At 48.4% G+C, this 27,171-nt stretch overlaps 2 protein-coding genes across 6 annotated transcripts in view; one reads left to right on the forward strand and one right to left on the reverse strand.

Moving 5' to 3' along the window:
* LARP1 (La ribonucleoprotein 1, translational regulator) overlaps positions 1 to 9,762 on the forward strand; it is a 46,219-nt gene extending 36,457 nt beyond the window's left edge. For both annotated transcript variants that reach the window (XM_054841444.1, XM_054841443.1), the window contains 8 exons: positions 1,197 to 1,320; positions 1,911 to 2,116; positions 2,213 to 2,319; positions 2,704 to 2,855; positions 3,134 to 3,278; positions 3,503 to 3,612; positions 4,062 to 4,189; positions 4,776 to 9,762. In XM_054841444.1, the coding sequence (XP_054697419.1) occupies positions 1,197 to 1,320; positions 1,911 to 2,116; positions 2,213 to 2,319; positions 2,704 to 2,855; positions 3,134 to 3,278; positions 3,503 to 3,612; positions 4,062 to 4,189; positions 4,776 to 4,997 (1,194 nt within the window). In that variant the 3' untranslated portion in view covers positions 4,998 to 9,762. The remainder of the gene's footprint in view (positions 1 to 1,196; positions 1,321 to 1,910; positions 2,117 to 2,212; positions 2,320 to 2,703; positions 2,856 to 3,133; positions 3,279 to 3,502; positions 3,613 to 4,061; positions 4,190 to 4,775) is intronic.
* A 1,885-nt stretch (positions 9,763 to 11,647) lies between these two features.
* FAXDC2 (fatty acid hydroxylase domain containing 2) lies at positions 11,648 to 26,075 on the reverse strand. Of its 4 annotated transcripts, none has more exons than XM_054842312.1 (11): positions 25,831 to 26,075; positions 24,031 to 24,151; positions 21,207 to 21,271; positions 20,543 to 20,590; positions 17,590 to 17,681; positions 17,383 to 17,486; positions 16,520 to 16,641; positions 15,995 to 16,200; positions 14,977 to 15,082; positions 13,332 to 13,498; positions 11,648 to 12,088 (listed from the first exon to the last, which is right to left on the reverse strand). In XM_054842312.1, the coding sequence occupies exons 4-11, from the start codon at positions 20,588 to 20,590 to the stop codon at positions 11,932 to 11,934; spliced, it is 1,002 nt and encodes a 333-aa protein (XP_054698287.1). In that variant the 5' UTR covers positions 21,207 to 21,271; positions 24,031 to 24,151; positions 25,831 to 26,075; the 3' UTR covers positions 11,648 to 11,931. The 4 variants fall into 4 exon arrangements, with proteins under 4 accessions (XP_054698287.1, XP_054698286.1, XP_054698284.1 ...); XM_054842311.1 differs by having other exon boundaries at positions 24,031 to 24,160; XM_054842309.1 differs by lacking the exon at positions 25,831 to 26,075 and adding an exon at positions 24,280 to 24,383.
* Positions 26,076 to 27,171: the final 1,096 nt, after the last annotated feature.

The raw sequence follows: 27,171 nt of genomic DNA on the forward strand, positions 1-27,171 counted from the left end.
AAGGAAGGGAATGCATGTGGGTGCAGGGCTCTTCACGGGTGTGCAGCAGACTGGCCACCTTGGTGATGTGGGTTGAAGAGGACGGTACAGCGGGTTACAGCCCACTCATGGAGTAAAGCTAAGCCCAGATTAGTCCTCTTGTAGAGCTCAGGATTTCTGGCTCCCAGTGTCATGCTCTGCTGTGTCAAGGATAAACACAGGTCTGTAATGTGGTGTAAGGCCGCAGCCAGGTAAACAAAATGCCAGTAATGAGGTGACCTGGAACGAGGAGTCCATTGCTCTGCTGTCTGCCACGGTCTTGGCAGGCAGTGCCACATCTGCAAAGGGAACTGGGTGTCTTTGCACTGTTTGTAGTGCCCAGGGCTCCATGGCACAGTCCCTTGGAGACCACGCTTATTGGGGACTGGTTCATTGATGGCTGGGCTGCACTTGGCCTGTGCTGTTCTCCGTTTTGCTGCCAGTTTGCACAGACTTGGGCTTTTTATAGAAAGCCCATCTGCTGCTTTGAAACATTTGAGTCCTGACTTGGTGACTCTCATGGTCAGGCACTTGCCTATGCTCGTTCAGCAACTGAAGTTGTTTTGGCTGCAAGGTGGGATGGCCCATTGGAGCTACCAGCTGGGCTCAGTGTTCTCACGTCTGAAACCTGGCACGTTGCTGAAGCAGTGCTGCTCTTTGAGGTGGCAGAAGCTGAGGGTGTGGGGAGAGCAGGTGACAGAAGGACACTGCGTGCTGGGGGTATGGGCCCTTCAAATACGTGGGAGCATTGTGCCCTAATGGCAGTGTAGTGGTGAAGATGCAGGGAGGAGGGTCTTGGGATGCAAGAACATGGCGGGGGCAATGGGGTCTTGGCCAAGCTTGCCTCGAACCTTGCTGCACTAGCACTGACACAGGCGGGTAAAAGCCTGAAAGAAGCAAGCAACAGTTAGTGGAGCTGCCTTGTAAGGTCCCTGAAAGCTTGGGAGCAGCAAGTGGCTCAGATCTGGCCTGTGCCGGGGCTCTGTTTTCCATCTGCTGCATCTCCCCCTCCTATCTCTGTGCAGCACGTTGTCCTTCTGAGCACCAACGCCTCATGGCTGCACTTGGTGCCCAGCATTGTGGCTGTTGCACAAGCAGAGCAATGGTCATGATGAGTTGATGGGATGAGGGCAGAAGAGGGCAATTGGTTACTTCATCATCTTCCTCTTCCAATGCAGCAAGAAGTGGAGAACTTCAAGAAGGTGAATATGATCAGCAGGGAGCAGTTTGACACCCTGACGCCAGAGCCCCCTGTGGATCCAAACCAGGAAGTCCCTCCTGGTCCCCCCAGGTTCCAGCAAGGTAAGAGACAGGAGGCATGAGCGGGTGGGACTGAATTTGTCCCTATTCCTCCAAGTGAGAGGTCCTCAGAGGTTGGGTGGCAGCTTTGGAGAAGGAATTGGGACCCCTGGTGTGTGAGATTACCTTTCCCAGAGCAATGCTTTTCTCCCAGCTGAACATTTTGGGGTCCAGAAGAGGAGGCCCATAAGCAGGGCTATCCCAGCAGAGTGAGGGAACTTCGGCAGACTTTGATGTAGCTCCCCGAATGTGACTTTTCTTTCGCACCTGGAAGGCAGCTGCCCCCTGAGCCTCGCTTGCCTGTGTGCAGGGCCTGGTGCCCCGTCCTTCCCCTGGGGATGGGAGATTTGTCATAGCCGCTGGGAAGCAGATACCTTGTGGAAACCCTGGAAGCTCAGTCCTTGGATCTGCTGCTAGGTTTTGGACTGACTGGGCAGGCTGGATTTGAAGCTTCTTGCCTCAGAGAGCTGGAACGTGTCCCTGTGTTCCTGCAGATGGAAGGCAGCAGGGGCCAGATGGGTGCCCTCAGCTGTAGTGATGCTCTCATGCTCAGAGCTCAGCTTGACTCAGCGTGGGGGGCTTTCTCTCTGCAGTACCTACAGACGCTTTGGCTAACAAATTGTTTGGAGTCCCTGAGCCTTCAACCATCGCCCGGTCTTTGCCTACAACTGTACCAGAATCGCCCAACTACCGCAACGCCAGGACCCCCCGGACCCCTCGCACGCCTCAGCTGAAGGACCCAACGCAGACGCCCCGGTTCTACCCGGTGGTGAAAGAGGGCAGGACGATAGATGCCAAGGTGGGACCAGGGCTGGGGTGCGGAACAGGAGCTGGGGTTTCCCAGCTGGGGCCTGGGGAGGAACAGGACACGTCCCTGATGCACCATGTCTTGCAGACTCCGCGGAAGAGGAAGACGAGGCACAGTTCGAACCCCCCGATGGAGTGCCACGTGGGCTGGGTGATGGACTCTCGGGAGCACAGGCCCCGAACTGCCTCCATCAGGTACTGGAGATGGGCGTGCATGATCACAGAGGAGCCAGACATGGGAAGGGGAGTGAGTGGGAAGGAAGGGGAAAGGCGATGTCTGGTCTTGCAGGCAAAGTCTCCTGCTAGATGGCTGCAGAAAGGGCTGGGACCCAACTTGTTTCCCCCGGAAGGAGCCGAGGAAATTCTGAAGTCTTGGAATAACAAGACGTGACTTGGTTGGGAACATTGGTTCCCTTCCTAGTAGGACACCCCAAGGGTCAGGTCCCAAACCCAGAGCAGACAGTCACAGGGAGCCAGTGGGACCGACAGACAAGAGCTGCAGGGTGGAGCGTGACACCACTCCACTGTCACCTGGGTGATGCCAAGGAAAGGGGGTTGACAGGAGTCTCTTGTGCTCAGCTCAAGCCCCTCGGAGGGGACTCCAGCTGTCGGAAGCTACGGCTGCACCCCGCAGTCCCTGCCCAAGTTTCAGCATCCTTCGCACGAGCTGCTCAAGGAGAACGGCTTCACGCAACATGTCTACCACAAATACCGTCGGCGCTGCCTTAACGGTAGGGATGCCTGCATGGCGAGGTGTGGGGCAGGGTGTTTGTGCTCCGCTGTGTCGGGGGGCAAGGTACAGCGGCAGAGCACGCACACGGACATAAGCAGGGTCCTACAGGACAACCTTGCTGGTAGCTGATGTTTCCCCGCAGTCTGTGGTGAGCCTGAGCTGCGGCTACACTGGAGATGGGTGTAGTCACAGGGCCCTCCCGTATGTGAACCCCAGTGCAGAGCTGGCTCCCTGGGAGAGGATTTGCCTTGTAATCACTCTTTCTTCCTGAAACAGAGCGGAAGCGACTGGGCATTGGTCAGTCCCAGGAGATGAACACGCTCTTCCGGTTCTGGTCCTTCTTCCTCCGAGATCACTTCAACAAGAAGATGTACGAGGAGTTCAAGCAACTGGCTGTGGAGGACGGGAAGGAGGGATACAGGTAGGAGAGGAGGGGCAGAGTGGCCTTTCCTGGGAGTGGAGTGAGGGATTGGCCTTTTTGCTCACAGCCAAACAAAGGCAGCATCTCTGCCTTGCTTGAAGGCAGAACTGCAGCCACCCTCAGTCACCTGCTGTTGTTACGCAGCAGGGCTCTGCCTCAGGAGCTGCTGTGCCCGAGTGCTGCGTGCACCGGTGCCTGAGCACCACGTGCTGCTCTGTTCCCAGGTACGGTCTGGAGTGCCTTTTCAGATACTACAGCTACGGGCTGGAGAAGAAGTTCCGGCCAGACATATTTAAGGACTTTCAAGAAGAGACCATCAAGGATTACGAAGCTGGTAGGTGTCTATTTTGGTCTCCCCTGGATCTTTTCTCATGACTTCAGGGAAGCCATGTAGTGCTGTGTGTGACGGGGACCGGCTGGACATCCTGTTGCGCGCTTCACAGGAGAGGGTTGAGTGGATGCTCCCTGGCCTGGGGGAGGATGGAGCACTCCCAAAACATTTCTCTAGAGGCACCAGTTCCTCTAGGATTTCTCAAGGCCCTGCAGTGGCTGAGCCTTCTCACCACCAGGTCAGCTGAGCCTGGGGACATCCCCTGTCAAGAGGGCTGCCCAGTACTGATGTAGGTTGCTTCCCCCCAGGTTCTCTATCTTGCCTCGGTTGTGCCCACCAGCAGGACAGGAGGGTTCATGGGGCGAGCAGTGGGGAAGCTTGGAGGAACGGGTTCTGACATTGGGTTTGATTTTTGTCCTGCTGACATCTGGTTTGGTTTTCCCCCCCTCCAGGACAGCTCTATGGGCTGGAAAAGTTCTGGGCCTTCTTAAAATATTCCAAAGCCAAAAATCTGGACATTAACAGCAAACTGCAAGAATACCTCAGCAAGTTCAAGCGCCTCGAGGACTTCCGAGTGGATGTGAGTAGACACAGTGCCTGCACCACACTGGTGCCTGCACCACACTGGCCCCTGCAAATGCCCCTGAGCCCTCTCCAAGGACAGAGGGGCTTGGTGGCTGGTGCCAGGTAGGACAAGTCAGTGACACCTAGTGTCATGCCCAATCATTGCAGCTGGGCCAGGAACAAGCTGCAGGGTTTGGATATTTCAAGTCCCCTCCAGAGCAGCTCTCTGGGCAACTGGACAAGACCATCTTCCCTAATGAGCAGGGGAGGGAGGAGGAAAGTGAGCCTTGATGGTTTGAGTAGAGCCAGCGTTGTATGGAGCGTCAGCTTCTGGACTGTGCCCTTGTGTGGGAAGGAGGTGCCTGAGAGAAAGTTTGTCACCCTTGTGCTTGATTGGAAGTCGGTCTGTCTTTCTGTCAGCAAATTTGGCAGCAGTAGATTTGGAGAGGAGGGCAGCTGTGTGCTCGGGACGGGTACATGCGTCCCTTGTGAGTCAGGGAGAGAGGCTGCAACTGGAGGTTTGCAGGAAGGCTGTTCTCTGATCTGGGGGAGGGCATCTGCATTTGGAGGGGACTGCTGATACTGGGGTGCTTCTCTTCCAGCCACCCATGGGGGAGGAAGGTGGACATAAAAGATACCCTACGACGTCAGGGGGAGATGGCAGGAAGCGCTACCCATCCCAGTCTTCCAGCAAAACGGTCAGCCAGTGCCCATCCAGCCAAGCCCACACCTCGCCCAGCCAGCCTGCACAAGAGGATGCCAAAAACCTGAGCCAGCAATCCCCTGCTCCATCAGCTGCAGAATCGCAGACAGTGGGGAAGTAGAGAGGCTGCAGCATCTGCTTCCTGCTGGGGGATGGGGTGGGTTGGTGGGGGACTGGCTTGGAGAAGGGGAGACGTGAGGGGGTGGGACAGGAAGGGAGCTGGAAGGTGGGTGCCCAGGAATAGGCTGCTTGGGAGAAACTTCAACGCACATGATTTTTTCTCTTGTGGCTGGAAAGCAAAGACGATCTGCATCTAAAATGCCATTTTGCTATTACAACTCTGACCAGAGCCAGACCCACCCTTTGCTTTCCCTTCCCTCCCCTCCTGTGCACACACTCATGTCTTAGTGTCTCTTCAAAAAAAAATGTTCTGGCTGGGTTGGAAAGGGGAGATTTTTTTTATTATTATATATATATATCAAGTTTTAAATTATTGCTAGAAGTTTGTCTGGATTTACCAAAACAAGTCTGCTCTGTGCAGCCCCAATGACTCCCCTCTGTGTCCCCCCTCGGATCGCAGGGCAGCCTGCTCAGGAAGCTCGGAGGAGCGAGGTTCCCCGATGGGGGACCGAAGCCGCAGCGTGTCACGATGCTGTGGAGCCTCTGATCTCCATGACCTGGCTGACGTCTCCCATTCCACATACGGCGGTGCCTCTCCGACGCCGACCGCCGTGACAGGAGCATCACCCTGTTCTTCCTGGTCCCTCCTCCCAAGCGTCTTCACCTCCAACCTTCCCGAGGGTCTGGCTCTCCCTCTGCTCGCCTCTCCCTTCCATCACGGACAATTTGGAAGTCAACCAAAGGACCTTTGCCAAGGATAGGCTTGTTCTGACTCCTTCCTGTGAGGACGGTCGGTGGGAGGTTGGCAGGCACCTGGACTTGAGCCTGCGTGGACGGTGCACCCGCTGCCCCAGGAATGCCCATCGTATGCAAAGACAGGACTTTGCTGAAGGAGTTTTTCTCTTCCTTTTCCCTTGGAAAAATGAAGCAAACAACAAAAAAAAATACAAATCCCTCTAAAACTACAACAAAAAAACCCTAAAGACACATCTCCCTTTGCTTTTCTTCCTTGGAAATGTTACTGAAGAAAAAAAAATCAAAAAAAACCCCAACAAAAAACAAAACAAAACAAAAAAAAAAGTTGCCTTATGGTGGAGCTGGACTGGGGTGGCTCGCTGGCAGCCTGCACCCAGGGGCGCGCTGGGCTCTTGGCCCCCCAAGCCCAGAGACTCCTCACAGCGTTGCTGCCGAGCCGATCTTCCCCATGGCCTTTCCTCTGACCCTGCAGCTCGCTCGGATGCCTCCCCCTGTTGCAGAGACCCCCTGCCAGCCCTGATTCTCCCGGGGGAAGGTGCCGAGGGCAGTCAAATCCAAGACTTGTGCTCGCAAAATAGTTGAAGCCGCTACGTTGTGTATATGCCATTGTAGCATCCTCCCTGTGACAGCAACTCTATGTGCTTACGGCCTTGCTCGGACCCCCGTGCCCTCCCTGGGCGGGCTGGGGTGGGGGGTCAGTCTGCTCCACTCTGCACCTCCAGCGTGGTCGGGAGGTCAGCAGGGAGATCTGTTACAGCAGCTGGAGGGACTGGTCCATGCTGCGAGTGCGTGGGAGGGCTGGTCTGTCCCTGATGCCTGACAAGGGAGTGACGCAGCCCTGGGGAACCCATCTCTCACAGCGATCGCTGGCCTGGGGCTGCTGGTGGGACTTGTGCTGGGTGCAAGCACGAGAACTGCCCAGCAAAGGATGGCTCTTGCCTGGGTTTCCTTGTGCGTTGTGTCTGCAGCTGCATGGAGTCTGCTGCTCAGGGTTGTGTCCCTGTGCATCTCCAAGGACTGAGGTAACACCATGCTGCTCCTTGCTCGGTTGAGGCAAGGGGATGGCTGGAGAGCTGCTGGCATTTACTTGGTTCTTCCACCCAGCACTGAGTGGGCTTCAGCAGGCAAACCCTCCCCAGGCTTGTAAGCTGCGTTCCCTCACAGGGAGCATGTGTCAGAGGGGTGAGATCTCCTGGGGCCCAGTAGCAGTGCTGGAGAGTCATGTTCCCACTATAAGGGTACAAAAGCTCCTTTTCAGCCAGAGCCACTTGCTGCTGCTGTGCTTGGTCTCCCAGGCTGGCACACCTGCTTTGCAGCTGGCTTGGTTGGGGCTCTGGCACTCCATCCTTGTGAGCCGCAACATGTGCTCCTGTGCGTGGTGTGAAGCGGGCACTGCAATGAGCTACTCAAAGATGCAGCTAATTGCGTTACCCTCTTTGCAAAATCACAAGTTGGGAGCACACAGTGTTTTCCCAAAGTATCCAGTTGATCCAGAGCCGTGTCTCATAGCTGGGAGGAGGAGTCATCTCTCCAGGGCCGTCCCAGTACGGCTGCAGGGGTGGTGGGTAAGAGCTGCCAGGATCTGAGAGTGGAGCTCAAGAGGGCGAGCTTGGGCAAGTTGTTGATCAGCAGCAGCTGTGGACGCTTGCAGGGCCCTGGCTGACGTTACCACCTTCCCGAACTGACACTGCGTCGAAGATGCTGCTTTAGTTAGGTGGGGCGGGGGGGAGGAGGTGGGCTGGTCCGCATGGAGCAGCTTTGTGAACTGCTGCTAGAATCAAAAGCACAGCTGGGTTTGAGTGAGGCTGGGTAGCTGCTACTTTGCCCTTTCCTGGTGGTGTGATCCTGTCCTGGTCCATCTGCCCCTGCAACACTGTTCTGCAGCGTGGTACCGCTCACAGGTTTGGTTTCAGTGCACCAGCCTGTCCGAGTCTGTGGCTTGCTCTGTTACAGCAGCAGTGCTCTGGGGTTGTGGGGCGGTAACTGGGCAAGACGGGCAAGTAATGCTTGTACAGTGCTGCGGCCATGACTGTTATCTCTGGATTTCCCCTCTCTCGTGAGCTGGAGTCAGATCTCTGAGGTTACGGATGCAGTCGGGTTTGCCCCTGGTTTGGGAAGGAGGAGCCCTGGAGGCTGGAGATGGGGGTTGATCAAGGACATGGGAAATGCGTTGCTGGTTGTTTGCAAGTGGAAGCAGGTCTGGATGTGCTGCGGGTGGTCCTTGCTGCTGTGTCCCTGTGCTCTTGTCGGTGCGTGTTCTCTTTTGAAGCCAATCGTCTGTGGTTTTGCAACGAATTAAATAGGAAATGAGGAACAAGCTCCTCTGTGGAACAACTCCTGCTGTGGAGTTGCTGCCTATGGAGCAGACTGTGGAGTTGCTTGGGTGGTAGAAGAGGTTAGAAATTTCCCAGAGAATTTCCCAAAATCTGAATTGATTTAAAATTATTTTTTAGTTTCTAAGGCTGAGACTTTAGTCTTGGCATGGAAGTTTCCCCCTCCCCTCTGCTGAGTCAGTGGTTTGTCACATCAGTGTGGCCGAGGGCCCTGTGTGAAACCCCCGCCCTGTTTCCCAGGGGAAGCTGGGTTGGAAGAGCAATCCCATCCATCCTGCCGCCCTCCGGATTTGCAGACTGTGTGCCTTGTTTTAATCAGTCAGACAGACGGCAGCATAGCCAGGGAGCGAAGGAAAGACAGACGTGTCAGTCTGAGGCAGCTGTTGCTTGCTCCTGCCTGGCTTCCTCCAGACAGAGGGAACACAGGGCTGGCTGTTCGCTTCTGCTCCTTGCTGGGGCGCGATGCCCGCCGATGGCGATGGCACGTGGGTGGTGGCAGAGGGAGGGAGCTCGGGGGTGCCCTGGTTACAGGGCCGTGTCCTTCCCCCTGTGCTGTGCGGAGGCCGGGGCTGCAGAGCCTGTGGTCAGTGCCCGGCCGAGGAAGGGCTGGCCGGAGCAAGGCTTTCCCCTGTCGTGTGGCCAGTGCAGGGGACAGGTCTGCAGAGGCACTTTCCCTCCTGCTGTGTGCAGAAGGCATCGCACGTGGCTCGCTCCACCGCTGGACAAAGGGATGGCTGTCCAGAGAGGGGTTTTGCTTTTGAGGAAGCTCTTGTCCTCCTGCTGAGGAGGGAGCTTGGCCTTGCTTTTAGTTTGGATGCTTCACCACGATCATGTCTTGTGCTTTTTTAATTTTAGTGGTCTGAGTGGTTGGACGTGCATACTCCTGCGAAAGCTCATCTGTCCTGCAGGTCGTGAGGGCTGCATGGTGCTGGTGTCCAGCCACTAGCACGGCCAGAGGGAGCCCCAGCTGCTTTCGGAAAGGCTGGTGGAGGCCGTCAGGCCCGCAGGCACAGCGGGGCGAGTGCTCCCCATCTCGTCCCTTTTCTCCGGAGGTCCCAGGCTGCTACAGCTGGGGCTCCTTGCTGAGGTCAGCCTGTCTTTGGGGTGCAGGCGGTTGCAATGAGTGCAGAGCTCTGGCGTGAGGTCAGGAGTGGAGGTGGAAGGTGTGTTTCAGAGGAGGCTTTGTTGCTTTGCCATGCTTATTTGTGGGGGGAAAAAAAAATGAAAAAAGTAATAATCCTGCTGCACCATTCGCCTGTCTGTCCCTCTTCCTGCTGCCCCCCTCGCACCCCCGATGGTGGCTCATCACTGTAGCCCTTAGGGTCCCTCGATTTTTGGCAACTGCTCATCTTGCTTGGGACTGGTTGACTGTACTGTAACAAAACGATGCGTTAACCTCAGTATCCTGCCACGTGTGTACACGTTCAGCAAGGCAGTGCAGAGGGGGCCTTCTAGCTGTTAATGCCTTTCCAGTTATTTTATCAAAAAAAAAAAAGGAAAACTGTAAATGTAGCAAGCTGTGTTTGCAATGCTTATTTTCTCCTGTCTCCTCTGAGACTGGTTATGTCACTTTGTCACTGTTTTGAAATGGATGCTAGGCTCTTTTTAAGAGAGGGTTGCTACACTTGATGTTAAATGCCTCGCTGACTCGTTTTTTTGGTTTGGGTTTTTTTTTTTTTTTTCTAAAAAAAAAAAGTTTCCAATACAGGTAATAGAATGACCTTTTTTTTTTAAAGAAAATGTTCATCTCGGTGGCATGGAGCGGGTGGCTGGAGGGCAGCGTTTCAATGAGTAGTTTACAGTTTCACTTTCTGCAGACACTTGAACATAGGACCGATGTATCTGTGACAAGCACATCCCTTTGGTGGAAGCTCCAGAGGAGCGGGGAGCGCTCTGGGTGCCAGCCAGCCCCCTGCGGTCAGCCCTGGGGTCCCCATGCTGTCCCCCTGCGGCCCGCTCCCCCAGTGTCGGTCCCGCACAGGGGCTGGCTGGTGCCGGTGGTGCCCCTCGCGGTGGGGGGGGGTACCTCAAGCCTCCTCGGTGCAGCCCCACTCCCCCTCCTCCTCTCCCAGCCTGTCGTGGTCCCAGTGGGGTCGGAAGCCTTTGGGTCCGCGGCTCAGAAACACCCCCTGAGCTGCACCCCAGCGAGGGTGGCCCTCTGCTCGCTCGCCTGGAGCAAAAAGGGTGATGGTTCGATGTGCTGGCCCTTCTCAAACCCTGTGTGTCCCAACCTCAGTCTTCTGTTTCCCAAAACTAGAAAGTGTGTGCAACCTTCTTCAGCTGCATTTATCGTAGAGACAAACTTAAGATGACTCATCACAGACCATGTATCACTTGGGAGGGAAATCTTGTTAATACGGCCCGCTGTACATGATCCATCTTCTGTCGATAGTACATAATCTTTGACCCATGTGCTAGGATCATCATCACATATAAAAGGAAAAGAGAAAAATGTAAAATACTTGAATGAGAGCTTGTATTATAACATTAATATTATTCAGAGTATCTGCTTTCTAGGCTGATGTGATTCATTATTCTAGTAATGCTTTAGTCCTTTGTAATTTGTGGTAATTATGCTTTTTCCTTTTTAATACAAAAAAAATGTATAAAAATAAAAACTTCAAAAGACAATGCAGCCTGGGGTTTCTGTTCTGCTGACTTGCCCTCCCCAGGGGCCTGCGGGTGGATGAACGGGCTGGGTTTGTCCCTGGGGGCTCGTAGGGACTGGAGGAGGTTGGGAGGAGAGTTGGCTTCCATGGGCAGAGCTGGGCTGACAGCGGTAAGTGCTGCGCAGGGCAGCCCGGTGTGTCCTCTCCTGGGATGGCCGGCCGGGGCCGTGGGTCTAGCAGTGGCGAGAGGCAGATGTCACTTTTGTCCCAGGCCCCCAGACAGGATTGAGACTGAAAAAGATCCTGGAGAAAACTCGCAGTGTGTCTTGATCGGTTGTGTAGGTACTTCTGGATGTGCTTAAAGGTATGGGTGCTTTTTGTTGGGCCCTTTCTTACGGGGTTTCACTGATCTCTGCAGAGCTCAGGACAGTGGTGACTCTTGTTTCCCTGGAGGGTCCCTGTCCATATTTTATCATTGCACAGAGCTTTTGGCTTTGGTTTGTGCCCTCCCCATGGCGTGTGAGAGCGAGACGAGGCTAAGCAGGAGGAGGTGGTGAACCAGGGCTTCTGCTATGGAGCACATCAGCTCCCGGCTCTGCTTCCCTGCCCCACGCAGGGGAAACTTGCTTTGTTTGCACACGTGAGTTTGTGGAGTAGAGACAAGGATGCAACAGCCCTCAGTTCAGCCCTGTGCTGACCCTTCACATGAAGAAAAACTGCTTGGGGGAAGTCAGGCCTTTGTTATGAGTGCAGGGGAGTGTTCCTGAAGCTGTGGCCCCACTGATTTTCCATGGGGTTGTATCCTGTATCCCAGGTGTTCTGAGCCTCAGACAAACAGTGGGTTTAATCTTATTGTATAGTGATCTTGCTGGTATTTCTATAGAATGCTGCTGAAAGAGGCCAAAGCATGATCTGTGAAAACTGAAGTGTTAAAACCTTAAAAATGAGGACTCCCCAGGAACTCCCCAAAGCCACGTGGCCCAGAACACATCTGGCTTACGCGCAGCCAGCTAGAACCAAGGAACAGTGCGAGTAATTGAACCAACATCTAAGCTTTGTTTAAAAATAGCTTTCTAGAGCAGTTTTTTTAGTGCAGTCATCTCAAGTAGCATGTTTAAGTTCAGTTTATGTTAAGCTTAAGTTTTGTTACCCTTGAACAGTAACTCGTTTCCCAATTAAAATACTCTTTGGCATAAATCATTGTCTCTCGCCCTGCAGGAACCGCAGGCTGCTGGGTTCACTCTGCCCTCTTGGGTCCCTCCGGGATGCTTTCTGAGAGTGGTGTGAGGCTGAGGAGGACCCTGTGCCTCTCGTAGGCTTTGGTTTTTCTGAACACTGTATCCGTTCCATGCAGGTAATCCAGCACTCCCAGGACTCCGTAGCACTGGTTGAACCTGGAAACCAAACAGAGATTAAACATCACTGGAAGTTACTGAGGTTGCCTCGCCCTTCCCATTCCCATCTCCTTTCAGATCCATAAGCTGTTTGTGCGACTTCTGCTACTGCAGCTGTCTCCCTTGCAGCTCTAACGAAGCCTGGGTGAAACTTCTCCTGCAACTTCCCTTTCTGGCGGTGGCATTACCCAGAATGGTGGCACTGCACAACAGTTGCCTCTCTCCCAGGCAGCTCAGAGCTGCGGGAGCAGCTAACAGCCGCGTTGCTGCTCCCGAGACCCAGCTGCCCCAGGACATGGAGCTGCTGCGCTTCCAGCACAGCTGATGCGGCATAGCCGTCTTGCCCAGAGAGCGTCTCAGCTCTGCAGTGATCCATGTCCTGGCACTAACCAAGCTTCTGAGGAAATGACTGATAATGAGAACTGGCTCTGTGGTTTGGGTGTTGCCGGGCATTTGGGTGGCGACAGAACTGCCGCATGGGCTGTTTCTGCAGGAGAGGTAAACTGTTGGAGGGAGTATGTCTATGAATGCAGTGCACATCTGGGAGACAGGAACACTTCTTCCACTGCTGTGGTATCTGTCCCTCAACAACCTGGTGAGACTCTGCTCTCTCCAGCACAGGAGGAGGCTGGAAGTCTCTGCCGAGAAGGGTTAATTGCAATTGTTGGGGCAAGGTGTTATCTGATCAGTGTTACTAATCCCAGTGTATGGGAGAGGGACAGACAGGGAGGCTCCCTGCAAATTTCTTTCAACTGTGTGATTTGCCCTTGCTCTGTCTTTATTCTAGATCACACGCAAAATCTGCTGAACTTCTAGGAAGAGCCTTGCAGAGAACTGTTTCTGACCCTGCGCTTGTGCTGGGGAAAGTCCAGGTGATACCTGCTGCTTCAGACACTATGTGCTTTCTTCCCATGTAATCTCAGGAAGTTTGAGATGCAGCCCCAGCTGCAGTCTTTGTGCTTTGGGGAAAGCTTCCAAGGCAGCTGATGGAGGAGGGTAGGTGTCAGTGAGGTGTCTGGCAGTCGCATGGGCAGTGGGCTGGAGTCCTCTGAAATCCTGATCTCTGCTTAACTGCTTTAAGGACTGATGGCGTCCAGCCTGCTGTCGGGTGAATGGGAACAGGCGTCTCTGCTTGTGTGTGAGTTACACAAACCCACTCGACTCTCAGAAAGGAGCTTTGCCCGTCAGCGGTGCAGGGCACAGGCAGGAGGGGAAGGGGAAGCTGAGCAGTGCCCAGACGTACTTGAGGTGGTGGAAGTCGTGGAACTCCGGCGACGGTAGGAAGGGCAGGTGGTAGCCGCAGTGCGAAATGCTTGTTGTTATGAGAGCGAGGGAGAACCAGGCTGCGATTGAAACAATATGAGACCCCATGACCATCGGGCCAGTCATGACAGGCAACGTGTTGGAGAGCTAGAAATGAGAAACAAACTCTACCTCATTAATGGGCACACAACAAGCAGACTCTCCTATAGGAACTGAATTCTTTCACCTGGGTGATACATCGCATTAGTTTTGTGCAAACAGCATAAAGGGAGGATTCCTCTGCAAACACCTTACTAAAATTACATAATCATCAAAGAGATAATTACTGAGCTGAGTTTTACTCACTAGTAGTAAAGTTAGACGTAAGATCAAACCGGGGGTGTGAGGGCAGCATGATTCCAGTAAATCACCCTGGAGTCAGAGGTCTGAATTTCAGCTTCACCTTTGAATAATGCTGAAGCTGCTCTTGGGGAACTTCGCTGTCAAAGGGCTGGCCTGGGGACATGCGCAGTCAAAGGCAGCGATGTGGTGATCCCAGCTGCGTCACTTCATTGTGTCCTACCAGTGCCCAGACCAAGCTTATTGCACCAGCTAGGATTAGCTGGGCTCTTGAATATAAAAAGTCATTCTGCTGCCCAAAGACTGTCAGTTAGGGAGATTCAAGAGCTGGTGCTGCAGCCCAGGACTACTGCTAACAGGAGATGGTACCGAGAAGTGGAATCTTCTGAAGGCAGGATGTGTTTGCTTGAGAAATCTTGGCTGAAGCAGCACTAGAAGACATTCCTGCAAACAGTCATCCCAGCATGGTATCTTGACAGAATTCTGAGTCCATAGAATCACAGAATGGTTTGGGTTGGAAGGGACCTTAAATATCATCTAGTTCCACCCCTGCTGCCATGGGCAGGGACACCCTCCACTAGACCAGATTGCCCAGAGCCCCATCCGACCTGGCCTTGAACACTTCCAGGGAGGGGGCTTCCACAGCTTCTCTGGGCAACCTGTGCCAGTGCCTCTCCACCCTCATACGGAAGAATTTCTTCCTAATATCTCATCTAAATCTCCCCTCCTTCAGCTTAAGGCCATCACCCCTTGTCCTATCACTCCATGCTCTTGTAAACAGCCCCTCTCCAGCTTTCCTGTAGGCCCCTTTATGTACTGGAAGGTGCTGTAAAGTCTCCCCAGAGTCTTCTCCAGGCTGAACAACCCCAACTCTCTCAGCCTGTCTGCACAGGAGAGGTGCTCCAGCCCTCTCATCACCTTTGTGGTCTCTTCTGGACTCACTCCAACAGGTCCATGTCCTTGCCGTAATCCAGACTGTGTAAGCGTCACATCTCTTACTGAAGATGCTCCCAGCCCCCTCTGTGCTGAAGGAAGCACCACTCAGTCAGTTCCTTATCTGTTGGAGGCCCTCGGATCTGCACTCTTAAAGCTAGTGGAATCCCGTACAAACAGGTACTGCAACCCTTCTACAGCCAAGCTTCTTGGCAATGCAGCTTAGCTTCCTCTTCCTAAGAAAGAAGAGTCTAAGGGCACATTTGCTTTTCTTCTCTTGCCATTCATCCTCCTCCCATGGAAATCACATTCCGTGCAGAAACTGGAGGGTGACTGTGGGAGAATCCACTTACTATATGTTCTACTGGGTGAGCATAAATGGAGACCACACCAATGGGGGCTGTCCATTCATGGTGCTTCTTGTGAATGTGCTTGTACAGGAGCGGGAGGTGAACAAGCCTACAGGAAAAAGAGAGGGCAGGTTTTGAGCTCCACAAGACAGGAACATAACAGAATTTCTGCTGGGGACTTGCTCGTGCCTCCTCTTTAACATAAAGATTTCAGAGCAGCTGGGAATGAGAGTAAGGACTGCTGGCTTCCCTCTCTTTCTCTAGTATTGAGCTCTCCCTCATTTGATGTGTTCATTGGCTGATGTTAAACTTAAGTCCAGATAAATCCCATAAATCGAAGTCCCTGAATGACTTACTTGCTCAAACCTGGGAGTACTACTTAGGGGAAGGCTCACTTTATGTTTTCACTGTTTTGACTCTTCCTACTGGCAACTGTAGAGTCAGAATTTTAGGTTCCATAGGTCCTTCGTAAGAAATGGCTTTTTATGTTTTTCATGTGCATTTGTCTAAAAGTGAAACCTACATATTTCTGAGAATGCTGTGCTTGCTTCTGCATGGTCTGTTGCAGGCTTTTTCCTTCCTTGCTTTAGTTTTTTCCTCTAATGCTGGTGTCAGTGCTTAGAAAGCCTGCAGCATCAGGAGCCAGGCCCTGTTTGGTAGGTGCCGTACAAGCGAACGGGAGAGGACTCACTGACCTCTTGAGCTTTTTTCTTTCAGGATAGTCAGTGTTGTTTTCTTTTCAAAGAATGCTGGGTCAGACCTTTTGCGTAAAGCTACCTGTTCTGTTTCTTCCTTAACTTCTAAGCTGCTCCACCTTTGTAATTTTACCCATTTCTGCTTACTGTAGTTACTGGCAGCACCAAAGCATCGTGTTTTAAGGGTGAATTTCAGGACCTCTAAGTCTTCCCATATAAATGCAAGATTGGTGGAACAGGGGCGCTGGGACTATTGCTGTTGCAAGAGATGGGTATAAGCTTCAAGGCATGGGGGAAAACCATTCCGGTTCCTGTGCTCAGCTCACCTGTGTGTATAGTAGAAAAGAATTTCCTCTATTAAGGTAAAGATGCTTAGCTCCACAAGAAACCAGTGGAAGGTGGGTAATTCCTTGCTGAAGGTGTTGCCCCACCATTTCATGACATAGAACATGGCCACAAGCATGGGCAAGGAGATACAGAACTGATTACACAGCACTGTGTAGATGGCTTGGCGCAATTTCTTTGTGTCCACCTGCAAAAGAGAAGTCGGGACCAAATCAGAAGCAATGTGACTTTGAGTTTGGAGGATAAAGAGCTTTAAGATTTGTAGGCAGTTTCCATATTAGTTTTGGGATCAACTTTTTAACAAGCAGTCAATCCAGATCTGATCAGTATCCTAATTACAACAACTGCCTTCCTCTCTGCCATGGATATACAAGACTCAGCTTGATTCTCCTTGAATCCTATCTGGTTGCCAGAGAAAAGCATAACAGGTTCTTCTCCCCACTCCTAGCCTAAGAGACTGCAGGAAGCGTTTAGCCAGCAGAAGAGGCACAGTGAGAAATACTTACAGGATCATTCTTGCCCAGCTGAATGCGATAGCGAGTAATGAAAGCCGGCTTTCCTGTTACATCAGCCACCATAAGGATTCCATTGAAGCACCAGAAAGCAAGGGCAGGAATCAGTGCAGCCCCTGTGGTATGAGGAAAGGGCAGAGTTGTGTGAATAAACTGAGAGCAGTAGCTAAATCAGAAACAAAATACAGTGACGTATTGCCAGAGGACATTGTTGAGACCCAGGTGTGTATCCCCTGCCCTGAGAGGCTTTCAAATGGAATATGGGTAGGTCTGACACCTAAGTGTCAGAATTCCCTAGGGAATGGGGAGGAGGTTCAAGCAGACAAGTCTCTCTCGTAGGTTGAAGCTTGCCACAACTGAGGCTAAGAAAGGGCTTTTCTGGGAGGCTGGGGGATCTCTGTCATGGGTGTGGTTTAAATACAGGTTGGATAAGGTCAAGATGATTCCTGGGACCTCTGAATGTCCCTACCAGGTTTGTTCACCAGCCACTAATCAGAGAGAGAGAGTTGAGTCTTATAGGTGCTATGGCAGGATGAAAAATTTACTAATTTTACTTTAATTTCCAGTAATTAATTCTACAGAGTTATTCAGTTCTCACAGGAGCCAAGAGTGTGTTTTCACAGGGAAGCCATGTCAGCAGCAGCAAAAAGATCAAATTTTTAATGTGTACAGGGGGTGTAATGATGAGCCGGTCCAGAGGCAGCACGGTTGCGCTACATCAGCTGTGGCTGGCTTTGAAGCCTACACATGCCTCCTCAGTGGGAGAATTAGTCAGCTTGGGACAGCATGTCCATGTCCCCCTTTTAGATGTAATACGTGGATGGTTCCTCCTGCAGCAGAGAGTTGTTAAAACTCACCAAGGAGGAAGATTGTCCACTCATTTCCCTCAAACAGGTAGTAGAACTTTAGCCATGTTGTTTGCCAGAAATGGCCTAAAGCATCCCAGATATTCTGCACATACCTGTGGGAATAAGTGTTCTTGGTTGCTCATCTTTTTGTCATCCACTTTTTTCCCTCCCCACAGAAAAGTTTCTCCTCAAGCCCCTTTGTTCAAACAATCTTACCAAGAAACAGAGTTTGCTAAGGCAGTGATTATGAGCAGGCCTGTACCAAGGACGCAGGCAGTGATCTTCAGGGCATCCCAGAGCTTCTCTTCCTGTGAGCAAGCCACAAGAGTAAGCATGTGCTGCTGTGTCTAACACTAGCACTTTTTGTATTTGAAATGCAAGAGGTAAAGGCTGTCCTATGACGGCCCATTTTGTTTCACAAACTCTCTAAAGAACGTAATGACAAAGCTGTTATGGGATATTGTGTGTGACTGGGAGTAGAGGAGTACACACACACAGTCATGTGCCATGCTTAGAGACCTGAAGCGTCACTGACATGGAATTTCTATGGAATGACCAAAGGGAGAGAAAGGACCACTGATTTTTCCCTCTCTGTTTTCATTTGGCATGCTTCTCGGTACCTGGGGGACTATAACATAAGGGGCTTCTGGATAACTCAGAGCAGTAGGAAAGGAAGACCTGGGGGTGAGGAATGGTGCTCCATCCCAACACCTCCCTCACTCAGTATTTTATCCCTCCCAGTATGCAGTAGTCAAGAACTGTTGTGCTCAGATGATCTGATTAGCAGCTCCAGCTAATCCAGAACTGCTCCTCTCAACTTTCCTCTTTGCTTTGAAGACTGATTCTGAAGACAGGTTCATGTGCCCAGAAGCTTGCCTTTTTTCCCCCTGGCATAACAGAGGTTTAACACAGGATATTACGTTTCCTTGCATAAGTCCCTTTGCTGTGCCTTAGGGCATCAGAGGTACAACTCAGTCCTAGCACTGAGAGTACAACTTGTCTAGTAGGTACCACGTGCCATCTGTACAGAACAGCTGCACAGTAACAAGGAGCTAAAATACCCAACTTCTCCAGAGTATAAAGTTCTCTAAATTCCTGCTCTCAGTCACAGAAATGTGATCTACTGAAGAAATATTCCTGTGTACAGCATAAGGGCAGCTGTGATGTTAGCATGGCTCCTATCACAGTATGGATTTTAAATATAAAAACCAACTGCAAGAGAGTTAGAAAATTACCAGTGAGACCTCTTGATTCCAGGAAAAAGTATATTCAAAAAGCAGTATTCAACATATTTGAGCATTTAAATATTCAAAAACAAGTTGTTTAGCAAATATAAGACAAATATATAAATAACTGTGTGTCTTTTAGAGTACCCCAAGTTGGAGTTGGTTCTGGAGTTCAGCAACTTAGTTTGAGTTTTCTTGGGTGAATATGCTTTATATTTATCTGCAGGATAAATGTTTTTTAAAAAAAATCAATGCAATTCTAAAATAATATAGTGTAATAACCAGCTAGTGTCTTGTTCCTTACTCCGTCCTTCCTGTTTTTTAACTGTGGTGTTGTGCTGCACAAAGAGACTGGAGTAAAAATAGCATGATTCATAGTTGCTGTCCTGCTTGTCTCCTGTCAGAGAGGACAAACAAGAGAGACAGCTCACTAATAAATGTTGAATGCAGGTGTGTTTAAGGTAATGCAATATAGAGGAATCCTCTCTGCACAGCTTTCGGTGCTAAGAGCTTCTTTAAGATTCTGTAACAGCTACAGAACATTAAACATTGCTCAGGACTTGTCAGCAATATTTATCTGTCCCAGGACAGAACTTTGCTCATTAGCACTGAAACTTCCCTCACTAAAATAAACAACCGTTTGCTCCTATAATCTCTCTCTCTCTTTTTTTTTTTAATCAAATTAGCAACTGGAGAGGAAGTAATTTAAAGGACTCTTGCCCTACAGCTTGATATTTGTGAACCCTGTAGGTTGATATTCGAAGCAATGCAACCAGTTGCCAGCATTATCGCTGGGCATGCTGCACTACAAATGCAAGACAAGACTGGCGAAAGCCACCTACTCCAGCTTCAGATAGTGCGTGCTGGACTCTGGGCTGCAGATTTGCTCTTTTAGCAGTTTCATGCTTCCCACTGCATCCATGTTTATGCCTCATGTATGCTGACATGAGATAAGACTTTCTTAATCTTTAGACCCGGGAGCACCATCTACATATTCTTTAGGAAAAAGGTTACAGAATCATAACCAGAATTGCTTTTTAACAGAATTGTATCCTATAAATCCTTCTTTCTCCTGGGATGAAGAAAAAACATAACCAAAGAAAAACTCTGATGTCTTTCAAGTGTCAGAATTTTTAAGTAGACCAAATAGTATTTCAGATTCTTTAGCATCTTCCAGCTGAAGAACTCCAAAAGTTTCAAAAACTATTAACTCCTAATACTCACTGGACACTGTGTATGTCCCACTTTGAGACAGGACAGAGAGTAGCTAAAGCTCAGCACTTAAGTTAAAGGCCCTTTGGCTAGAAACTGTCTTGTTTTGAGGCTGTGTTTTTATCGCACATGATGAAATGATTACGTGAATGAATCCTGCACAGTATAATTACATGAGCTATAGAAGCAGAGAAGTTTACATAGGAAAAAAAAAATCTTGTTCATCAAGTCCAAGCGCTAACACCCTGTTTCTCTTCATGCCAACAGCTCAAGCACAGTAGTTTCTAAACTCTGATCCATGGATCGCTCAAGATCTTGCCCTTAAAGGGCTTCTACAAGTTGGCAAATTCCTTAACTGCAGAACGGGGTTGCTGCCTGCATGGTCAAGAGATGGGGGCTGATCAGCAGGGAAGCATGCTGTTTAGCAGGACCACTTAGAACTGGGCCCAGTTAGGTGGCACAGCTTCTGTCTACAGTTGAGTGTTGTGGTCTCCTGCCACGCAAGCAAAGATAACAGGCCCTCCACCACTTGCTGCTGTAGCTGCAGTCTACTGGAAGGGGAAAAATGCTGGGAAAATGTTGCTGCAGTGATAAAAGATGAGCTGCTAGTTGTGCTAAAGTGATCAGAGCCTGGATGTGTCTGTCACTTCTCTTAGAAGATGATTCAACACATCCAGCCTTCCAAAGCACCTGCATAAGACTTCCTTTAAAAGATGACCTTGAGTCTTTACCTGCTTCTGCTGCTCAGCCGTGGTGGAATATCCAGAGTCTTTTTTCATCTGAAATAAGAGGTGATCTAGGTAAGTGAACCTTGTTCAGCTGGAGAATGGAAGAATACACTGCTGACAACAGCAAATCCCCTCAACTTCGAGCTCAGTTGCAAAACTGTAAAATATTTACTCTCTGTGCTCTGTCCTGTCCTGCTCCCTCCTTCATGTTGACCGTGGCACAAAGCTGAGCTATTGAGAAGAATGAAAAAATGAAAGCCAGGGTTTAAGTAGCTGCTAGGGTTCACTGCTGTTCGTGGCCATGGAAAGATCTCTGTATTTCAGGACGTGCTGTGGCTAGGGATTATTGTGTAGCTGGTTTTATAGTGCTGCATTCTTACCATAAATTGTAATTAGCAAAAGCTAACAAAACATTCCTTAAGGTTATCTTATTTTCATTCGGTCTTTAAGAACAAACACACAAATTCTAATAATATGAAGGCAGGTTACTGAGGATTGCAGAATCTAATCCATTTTGCTTTTCATACTCAGAAGACTATTCAAGCAGAGGCAAACTGTGTTACCTAAGGTAACAAAGAAAGGCTCAAAGAAGGTAGAAAGGCACCTGTCTGAGGTACAAAGAAAAACAATCAGAAAATTATTCATTAGAAAGACGATATTCTATTACCTTTATGATAGTAGCAAGCCGCTTGGGAGTACTCCTCTTGCAGCGATTCAGAAAGGAGGAATACACTGCCAAAAAGAAGTACCCGTATTAGCCAGGAATTACACTTCAGCTTATAAATGATAGATTTACGTGTACTTTTTTACAAATGCAACTCTTTATTTACAGGTGTTTCCAGCTGTTTCCCTACGTTACACGTTAGTATGCAGGTCAAGGGGCATGAGACAGAACTGGAAACCTTCTTCCTGCTTGGTTCCTGCTTATTCATGGACAGAAAAGGACAAGGCCAGGCCACCAAACTACATACTTTAGTGGAAGAAACTGATGTTAAACGGTTCTGGGAATTAAAAAAAAAAACAAACCAAACAGGCAAAAAGTGATTTGAAACGTGAAACCACGAGCCCAAACTCCCAACCCCCTATTTTGACACTAGGGTTGTATACAATCCTGTATGCTGACTTTTGGTAGCAGCCTTAAAGGAAAAAAAGAAAAAAAAAGAAAAAAGAATAATTTAACTTTGTCTCCCTTGGCCAAAAAAAGTAGTGTGAGAGGCGCCCTAAGGTGCTATTGCTTAAAATGAGAATGTGTTAAGGAAGTGACCTAGGACTTCTCATCTTTCCCCAGACCTAGAGCTCCTCACTATCAGCCTGTGTGAGCTATTAGAGCCAGGTGGTGGGATCTTCTGTATGTTTTATTCCCCCGATATACCAAGTTTGCCAACCACAACCTTACTGAAAGAATATAGCTGGGCTCTAACATATCTGATGAAGAATATGTGTAAGTAGCAATCACAAATAACCTGCTAGCCTGAATAGAACAGCGTAAATAACTTGCCACAGGACAAATTGATCTTATCTTCATTTCCAAAAGACCTGATGACAGTAATGCATTTTATGTTCCGTAACGTGCACTATATGCCCATCTTGTCACACAGGTCGTCTCAGTCCAGGTGTGCCCACTGTCTCCAAGAAAACACTACTAATGCTTGAAATATGTCAAGCTTGAATAATCCATTCCTTTTTTTGAGGTTTTGCTCCATTCCAGGTTTCTTAGCAGGCTGTTTGGAGCTTTGAACATTCAGGTTTTGAGTATCTGCAAGAAGGGAGGTTCCACAGCTTCTCTGGGAAATCTGTTCCAGTATTTGACTACATTCACTGTAATTTTTCCGCCCCCTTCAGTATCTAATCAGAGTTTCCCTTGTTACAGCTCTTATCACTTGCCTTTTTGCTGTGCACTTCCCTGTCTTCTCTACAACCACCCAGCAGGGAGCTGAAAACAGCAACATGAAATGATTCTGCTGGGACAGTGCAGTAACCAGTGCTGGCCACAGTTTTCTGTGGTTAAAGAGATTCTTCTACTCTGATGGCCTTGTAGTAGACAACATTAGCTCTCAGAGAGGCAGATATAAAAGGGGTATCTCAGTTAGCTGCTTGCTGGGAGGTGGATGCTGCGGAACGGTTCCTCCACAGAGCAGTGCCCAGTCAAACCCTGCTGAGTCTTTGCGTGTGAAGAGCTAGAGAGCAGATCACAGTAGAGTGTGACTCTGCTTTGAGTTTTTAGGAGGAGAAAGAGACGTTGCTTGATCGAGTCTCACATTCTGTGAGTTTAGGAAAGACTTAAAATTACAATCACTTTTCTAGCAGCTCTCCTTTTAAAATAATCAAATTATGATAGAAGTCTTGCATGGGCAAAGAATTCTGGTTTGCAATGGTACTGCCATGTCTGCTTACCCTCCCTCTCCCCAAAAATCTCAGTACACTCCCTTTATTAAGCCACATTTACAGAATAAAATTTTACATTATTTATATTCAAACAAGATAAATTTTGATGGATTAGGTTTTCCCCAACATCTCACTACCTACTCTTTTTTTGTTGGATAATGTCTCTTCTGATTCAGAATATACCAAATAAATTTTAAAAGCATTTGTGTAACCATGGCTGTTTCAGCAAACAAAAAGGCCATTCAGCTGCTTGGCACTGATCTCATGGTGGCATGTTATACAGCCCCGAATCAACCAGTGAAGATCTCAGCTGCCTGCAGCTATTTCCAAATATTTGCCAGAACTGGTGCTGTTTAAAAAAAAAAAACTAAAATGTTCTTTTTCGGTTATTTCAAACTAGTTAACACAAAATTTGATCCAAACCAAATTCTCAAGCATAAAGTAAAAGTAATTGTTTTTCCAATCAGTCTCTTGACGTTAAAGGGGAAACATACACTAGTCAATAGAGAATTCTAATACATGGTTTTTTTATTATTTCCATGTACTTCATGATTTGTGCAACAACTGTTCATCAAGTCACCAATCTGTTTTCACTGAATTTTCTACTTCAGGTATCAGAGAAGCCTAGTTTGTCTAAGTCGTGTTTTAAAATGCTTAACATAATCTGAAAAGGAAAAAAAAAAAAACCTGCCAATTTTTTTTTACATTTGTTTTAACATTTACATTTTTTTATGTCCCATCTCTGCTGTCCCCTTACATTGCTGTTGGTCAGGCAGGCCAAAACTGAGGCTGCACAAGTGCCCGCTTTTCCTTTTATTGTACCCGGTATTGTATTGTATCCTTCCGACAGCAGCCAGGCAGTCCCGCTGCTGGCAGGTGCAGCTGAGTAACAGGGTACGCCTGCTGGGATGGACCGGCTGCCTACCACAGTTGCTTGGTACTCCTTTTTCCCTCCTGCTTGAATTTTCTGTTGTAGACCTTACTTCACTGGAATTAACCTTTATAGAGCATAGACAGTGGAAAACAACTGTGCCTGAGAGACAAAGGGCTATGGCTAGCCATGAAAGTATAGAACAAACAGAAAGGAAAATTTAAGGACAACTTACCCGGTCACCCAAAAAGTTGCATATTGGCCACACTGTGTGGAGAGACACAGGACTACGCTTGGTGTTTGGTGGATGTCCTGCTGTGCCAAGCACTGCACAGATCTGAAGGCAACCACAGTTCCTAGAAAAGCTTACAATCGTACTTTAAACAGACATATGACATTGCCTTTTAATTATTTCCTCCAAGTTTCTGTCATATCTTTTCAAGCCACTACACCCCTGAACTCTGGCTGCCCACTCTTTGCTCACCTCCTGCTGATGGTAGCCTAGGAGAGGTCCTTTGTGTCTATTCAGAGCCCACAGTTCAACTCCTCACCTTTCACTACTGCTGTGGAAACTTTATGAGGGTTTAGGCAAAGGCGACGGGGGTGTGTTTCCAAGCAGAAGCTGGCTGTCCCCTCCCAGACAAGTCATGTGAAGCCAGTGCCATGTCACTGTTAGTCCTGGCAGTGTTCCCTGTGCGCACGCGCGTGCTGTCGCTCAGTTAAGCATTTGGAATACATCTCTGCAGGTGAGAGTTTTTCATCAAGAGTTAATGGCTGTAGCTGAGAGTAAAAAAGCCACTTACACCTTAAAGATAAGTAGTTTTTATAGTGCACTAACTCATGTTTTGAGCACAAAATAGCTAGTGCCAGTGTAACTGAATGGGTGAAAGGTGTAAAGGTTAAAAGCAAAAAAAATTTTTGGCAAAAAAATTACAGCAGTGCAGTTTTCATCGTGTTGCACTAAATCTATAAATTACAACAATGCTGTTGCTCCATAGTCTCCTCAGCCAGTTACAGGTATTGGTTCCATCAGTAAGGACAAGGTGCAAACAGGTTAGAATGTGCTTGGGCTCAGTTGTCTTTAAATATGATGTTTACAGACTATAAAGTCTGTAATTATGGTATTGCAGAGAGCAAGATGTAATTTGCAGTAGCATTGGTCTTTATTATGCAAATGTGGCCCCAATCTATGTTACTTACCTAATATACGGTGTCTTCTTATGAACTAAGCTCTGAGAACTGAGGGTGTTACTCGCCATAACTTTCCAGATTTATTTCTCCACACAAGAGAAAACAAGGAACATCAGCTTTGCCTCACAGTTAGCCTTATATGGCCACTCACAGGTGAAGCAACACACGCTCTGGTTTGGTAAGCAACATCTCAAGCTAGCAGCAGCTAGAGCTGCAGAGGGTTTGGCAACATGAATAATGGTGGTGGTGTCTGTGCCTAGTTTCTTGTACCTAACACTACATCTGTATTTCTGTCAATTTACTTTTTTCTGGAAGGAGAGCATTCCCAGAACTCCTCTCCCAACCTGACACTGTTTGTCCTCTTAGTCCAGTAAACATTCACTGTTGCTTCATTTCAGATTTCAGACTATGTTACTGTTTTCATTGACACTTTCTCTTGACTAATACTAACTATTCCCTAGTGGGGAAAGAGTTTGTAACTCTTAGCTGTTGCTACTAATTGTTATTTATCATAGACAGCAGACTCAACAGGGAAGAATGCAATTCCTTCAAATTATTTACACACGTGCAGAGAAGGAAGTGGAAATTGGCATTTCAAGAGATGAGTGCCATATGAACATTGTCCTGAGCAGACATTTATTTGGACTTGAGCTTGCACTGGGAGAACTGTTCATACAATAGCCAAAAGTCGGTGATAAGCCAGTGAGTTTCACAGACCACAGTGTTTCTTTTTAACTGCTGTTCAGTTCCAACAAGGGTTATCTCTGAAATATTTATACCCAACAGGAACAGTCAGCTCAGCGTATTAGTCATGTAATTACATTAGGATGTAAATGCAATTTACCTTCTGCTCCAAGTTTGCGTCTAGCGCAGGTTGGCAGTAATCTAAAAGCTGTTTCTGTCTGTTGGCTATCCTGTGCCCTCACTGGTGCCTTCACCACAAATCCTCCAACGTTAGTGCAATCTTTGCTGAAGCATGCAAGAAGGTCGATTTCCTGTCAGTAGAAAGGCTTTTTGATCAGACACTTCGTAAAATAACTTCTTTTTGTTCACTTGCCATAGTTTTTGTAATAACCACAGCTTGCTTTGCTGTTTGAAAAAAAAAAAACACATTAGGAGAAAAACTATGAATTATCTTTCAGGTTTGTACAAAACTACATTGACATTTCATCTAATGTCAAAGAGGAATTCTGAACTTAGTGCACCTTGCCGAATCATTAATTCCCTGCATTCTGAACTGTATTTCTAACCATCTGCCAGTGCACATATGCAGGGGTACACTTTGGAAACATCTGTGGAGTAATGGAAGGATTAGGAAAATGTAAACGATGGCCTTGCCATTATGGTTCAAACATGTTCTGCGATGGTTGCATCTTTTAACTCCCAATTCACATTTTAAGATTTCCATAAGTAAGTTTTCTGCCATTTGTGGTGCTGTTACTAAGCTCCAAAGGAAACACACAACCGTTTCGACAGGGCACGGTCCAGGACATGCAGCTCAAGCTGACTAATGTGAAAATGTTGAGCTAAAGCCCCTTCTTCCACCTTATGATGTTGTAGGTCTACACACACAAACTGTTTTGTTACTGTGGTCTTAACAACCATACAGAGGGTGTGAGGACTCTTCAAGAACCTTTGTTGGAGTGCTGGACCTGGAAGCAAGTTTGGTAACTTCCAAACACAAGAACTACAGGCTGTTTTTAAAGAGTTGGGTGCCTTTTCCAGCTACTCTTCATCTTTATTAGCCATGATGAAAATTAGCCATGATTGAAAAAAAACCCAAATTGTAATCTCCTTGAACAAAATATGTTTCCAGCTCTCACCACCAGTGCTTGTAAACATCCTTGAATAGCTTTTTTTTTTTTAAACTACATGCAAACTGTTAAACATTACAAGCATAATTTATCACAAGTGATTATTTCCTGCAATACATTTATTAGAGTAGCAAGGCACACATATTTTCGCTGTCCTGAGAGGATTCATCCTCCCTTTTCCCTGCATTCAACATACCTTTAAGTGCTGCATTTATGAGCAAGAAAAATATGTATTTTATTCTGAACTCTTTAGGGGAAAAAAAAAAAAGAAATTCTAGCTTTATATTTAGAGAGTGCTGTAATCTAACCTGCTATATTTGCCTGCTAACAACATATGTTTTCTTGCACAAATCCCAAACTCAAGTGACCAC

This window comes from Grus americana, chromosome 14 (genome assembly GCF_028858705.1).
Source record: "Grus americana isolate bGruAme1 chromosome 14, bGruAme1.mat, whole genome shotgun sequence".
Classification (NCBI taxonomy): domain Eukaryota; kingdom Metazoa; phylum Chordata; class Aves; order Gruiformes; family Gruidae; genus Grus; species Grus americana.

Coding starts and splice junctions, on each gene's coding strand:
- FAXDC2 (XM_054842312.1), bottom strand. CDS start 20,590: ATGAAAAAAGACTCTGGATATTCCACCACGGCTGAGCAGCAGAAGCAG. Junction 17,682..20,542: donor CGGCTGAGCAGCAGAAGCAG/GTAAAGACTCAA, acceptor GCTTGCTCACAG/GAAGAGAAGCTCTGGGATGC. Junction 16,642..17,382: donor GTGGACAATCTTCCTCCTTG/GTGAGTTTTAAC, acceptor CTCATACCACAG/GGGCTGCACTGATTCCTGCC.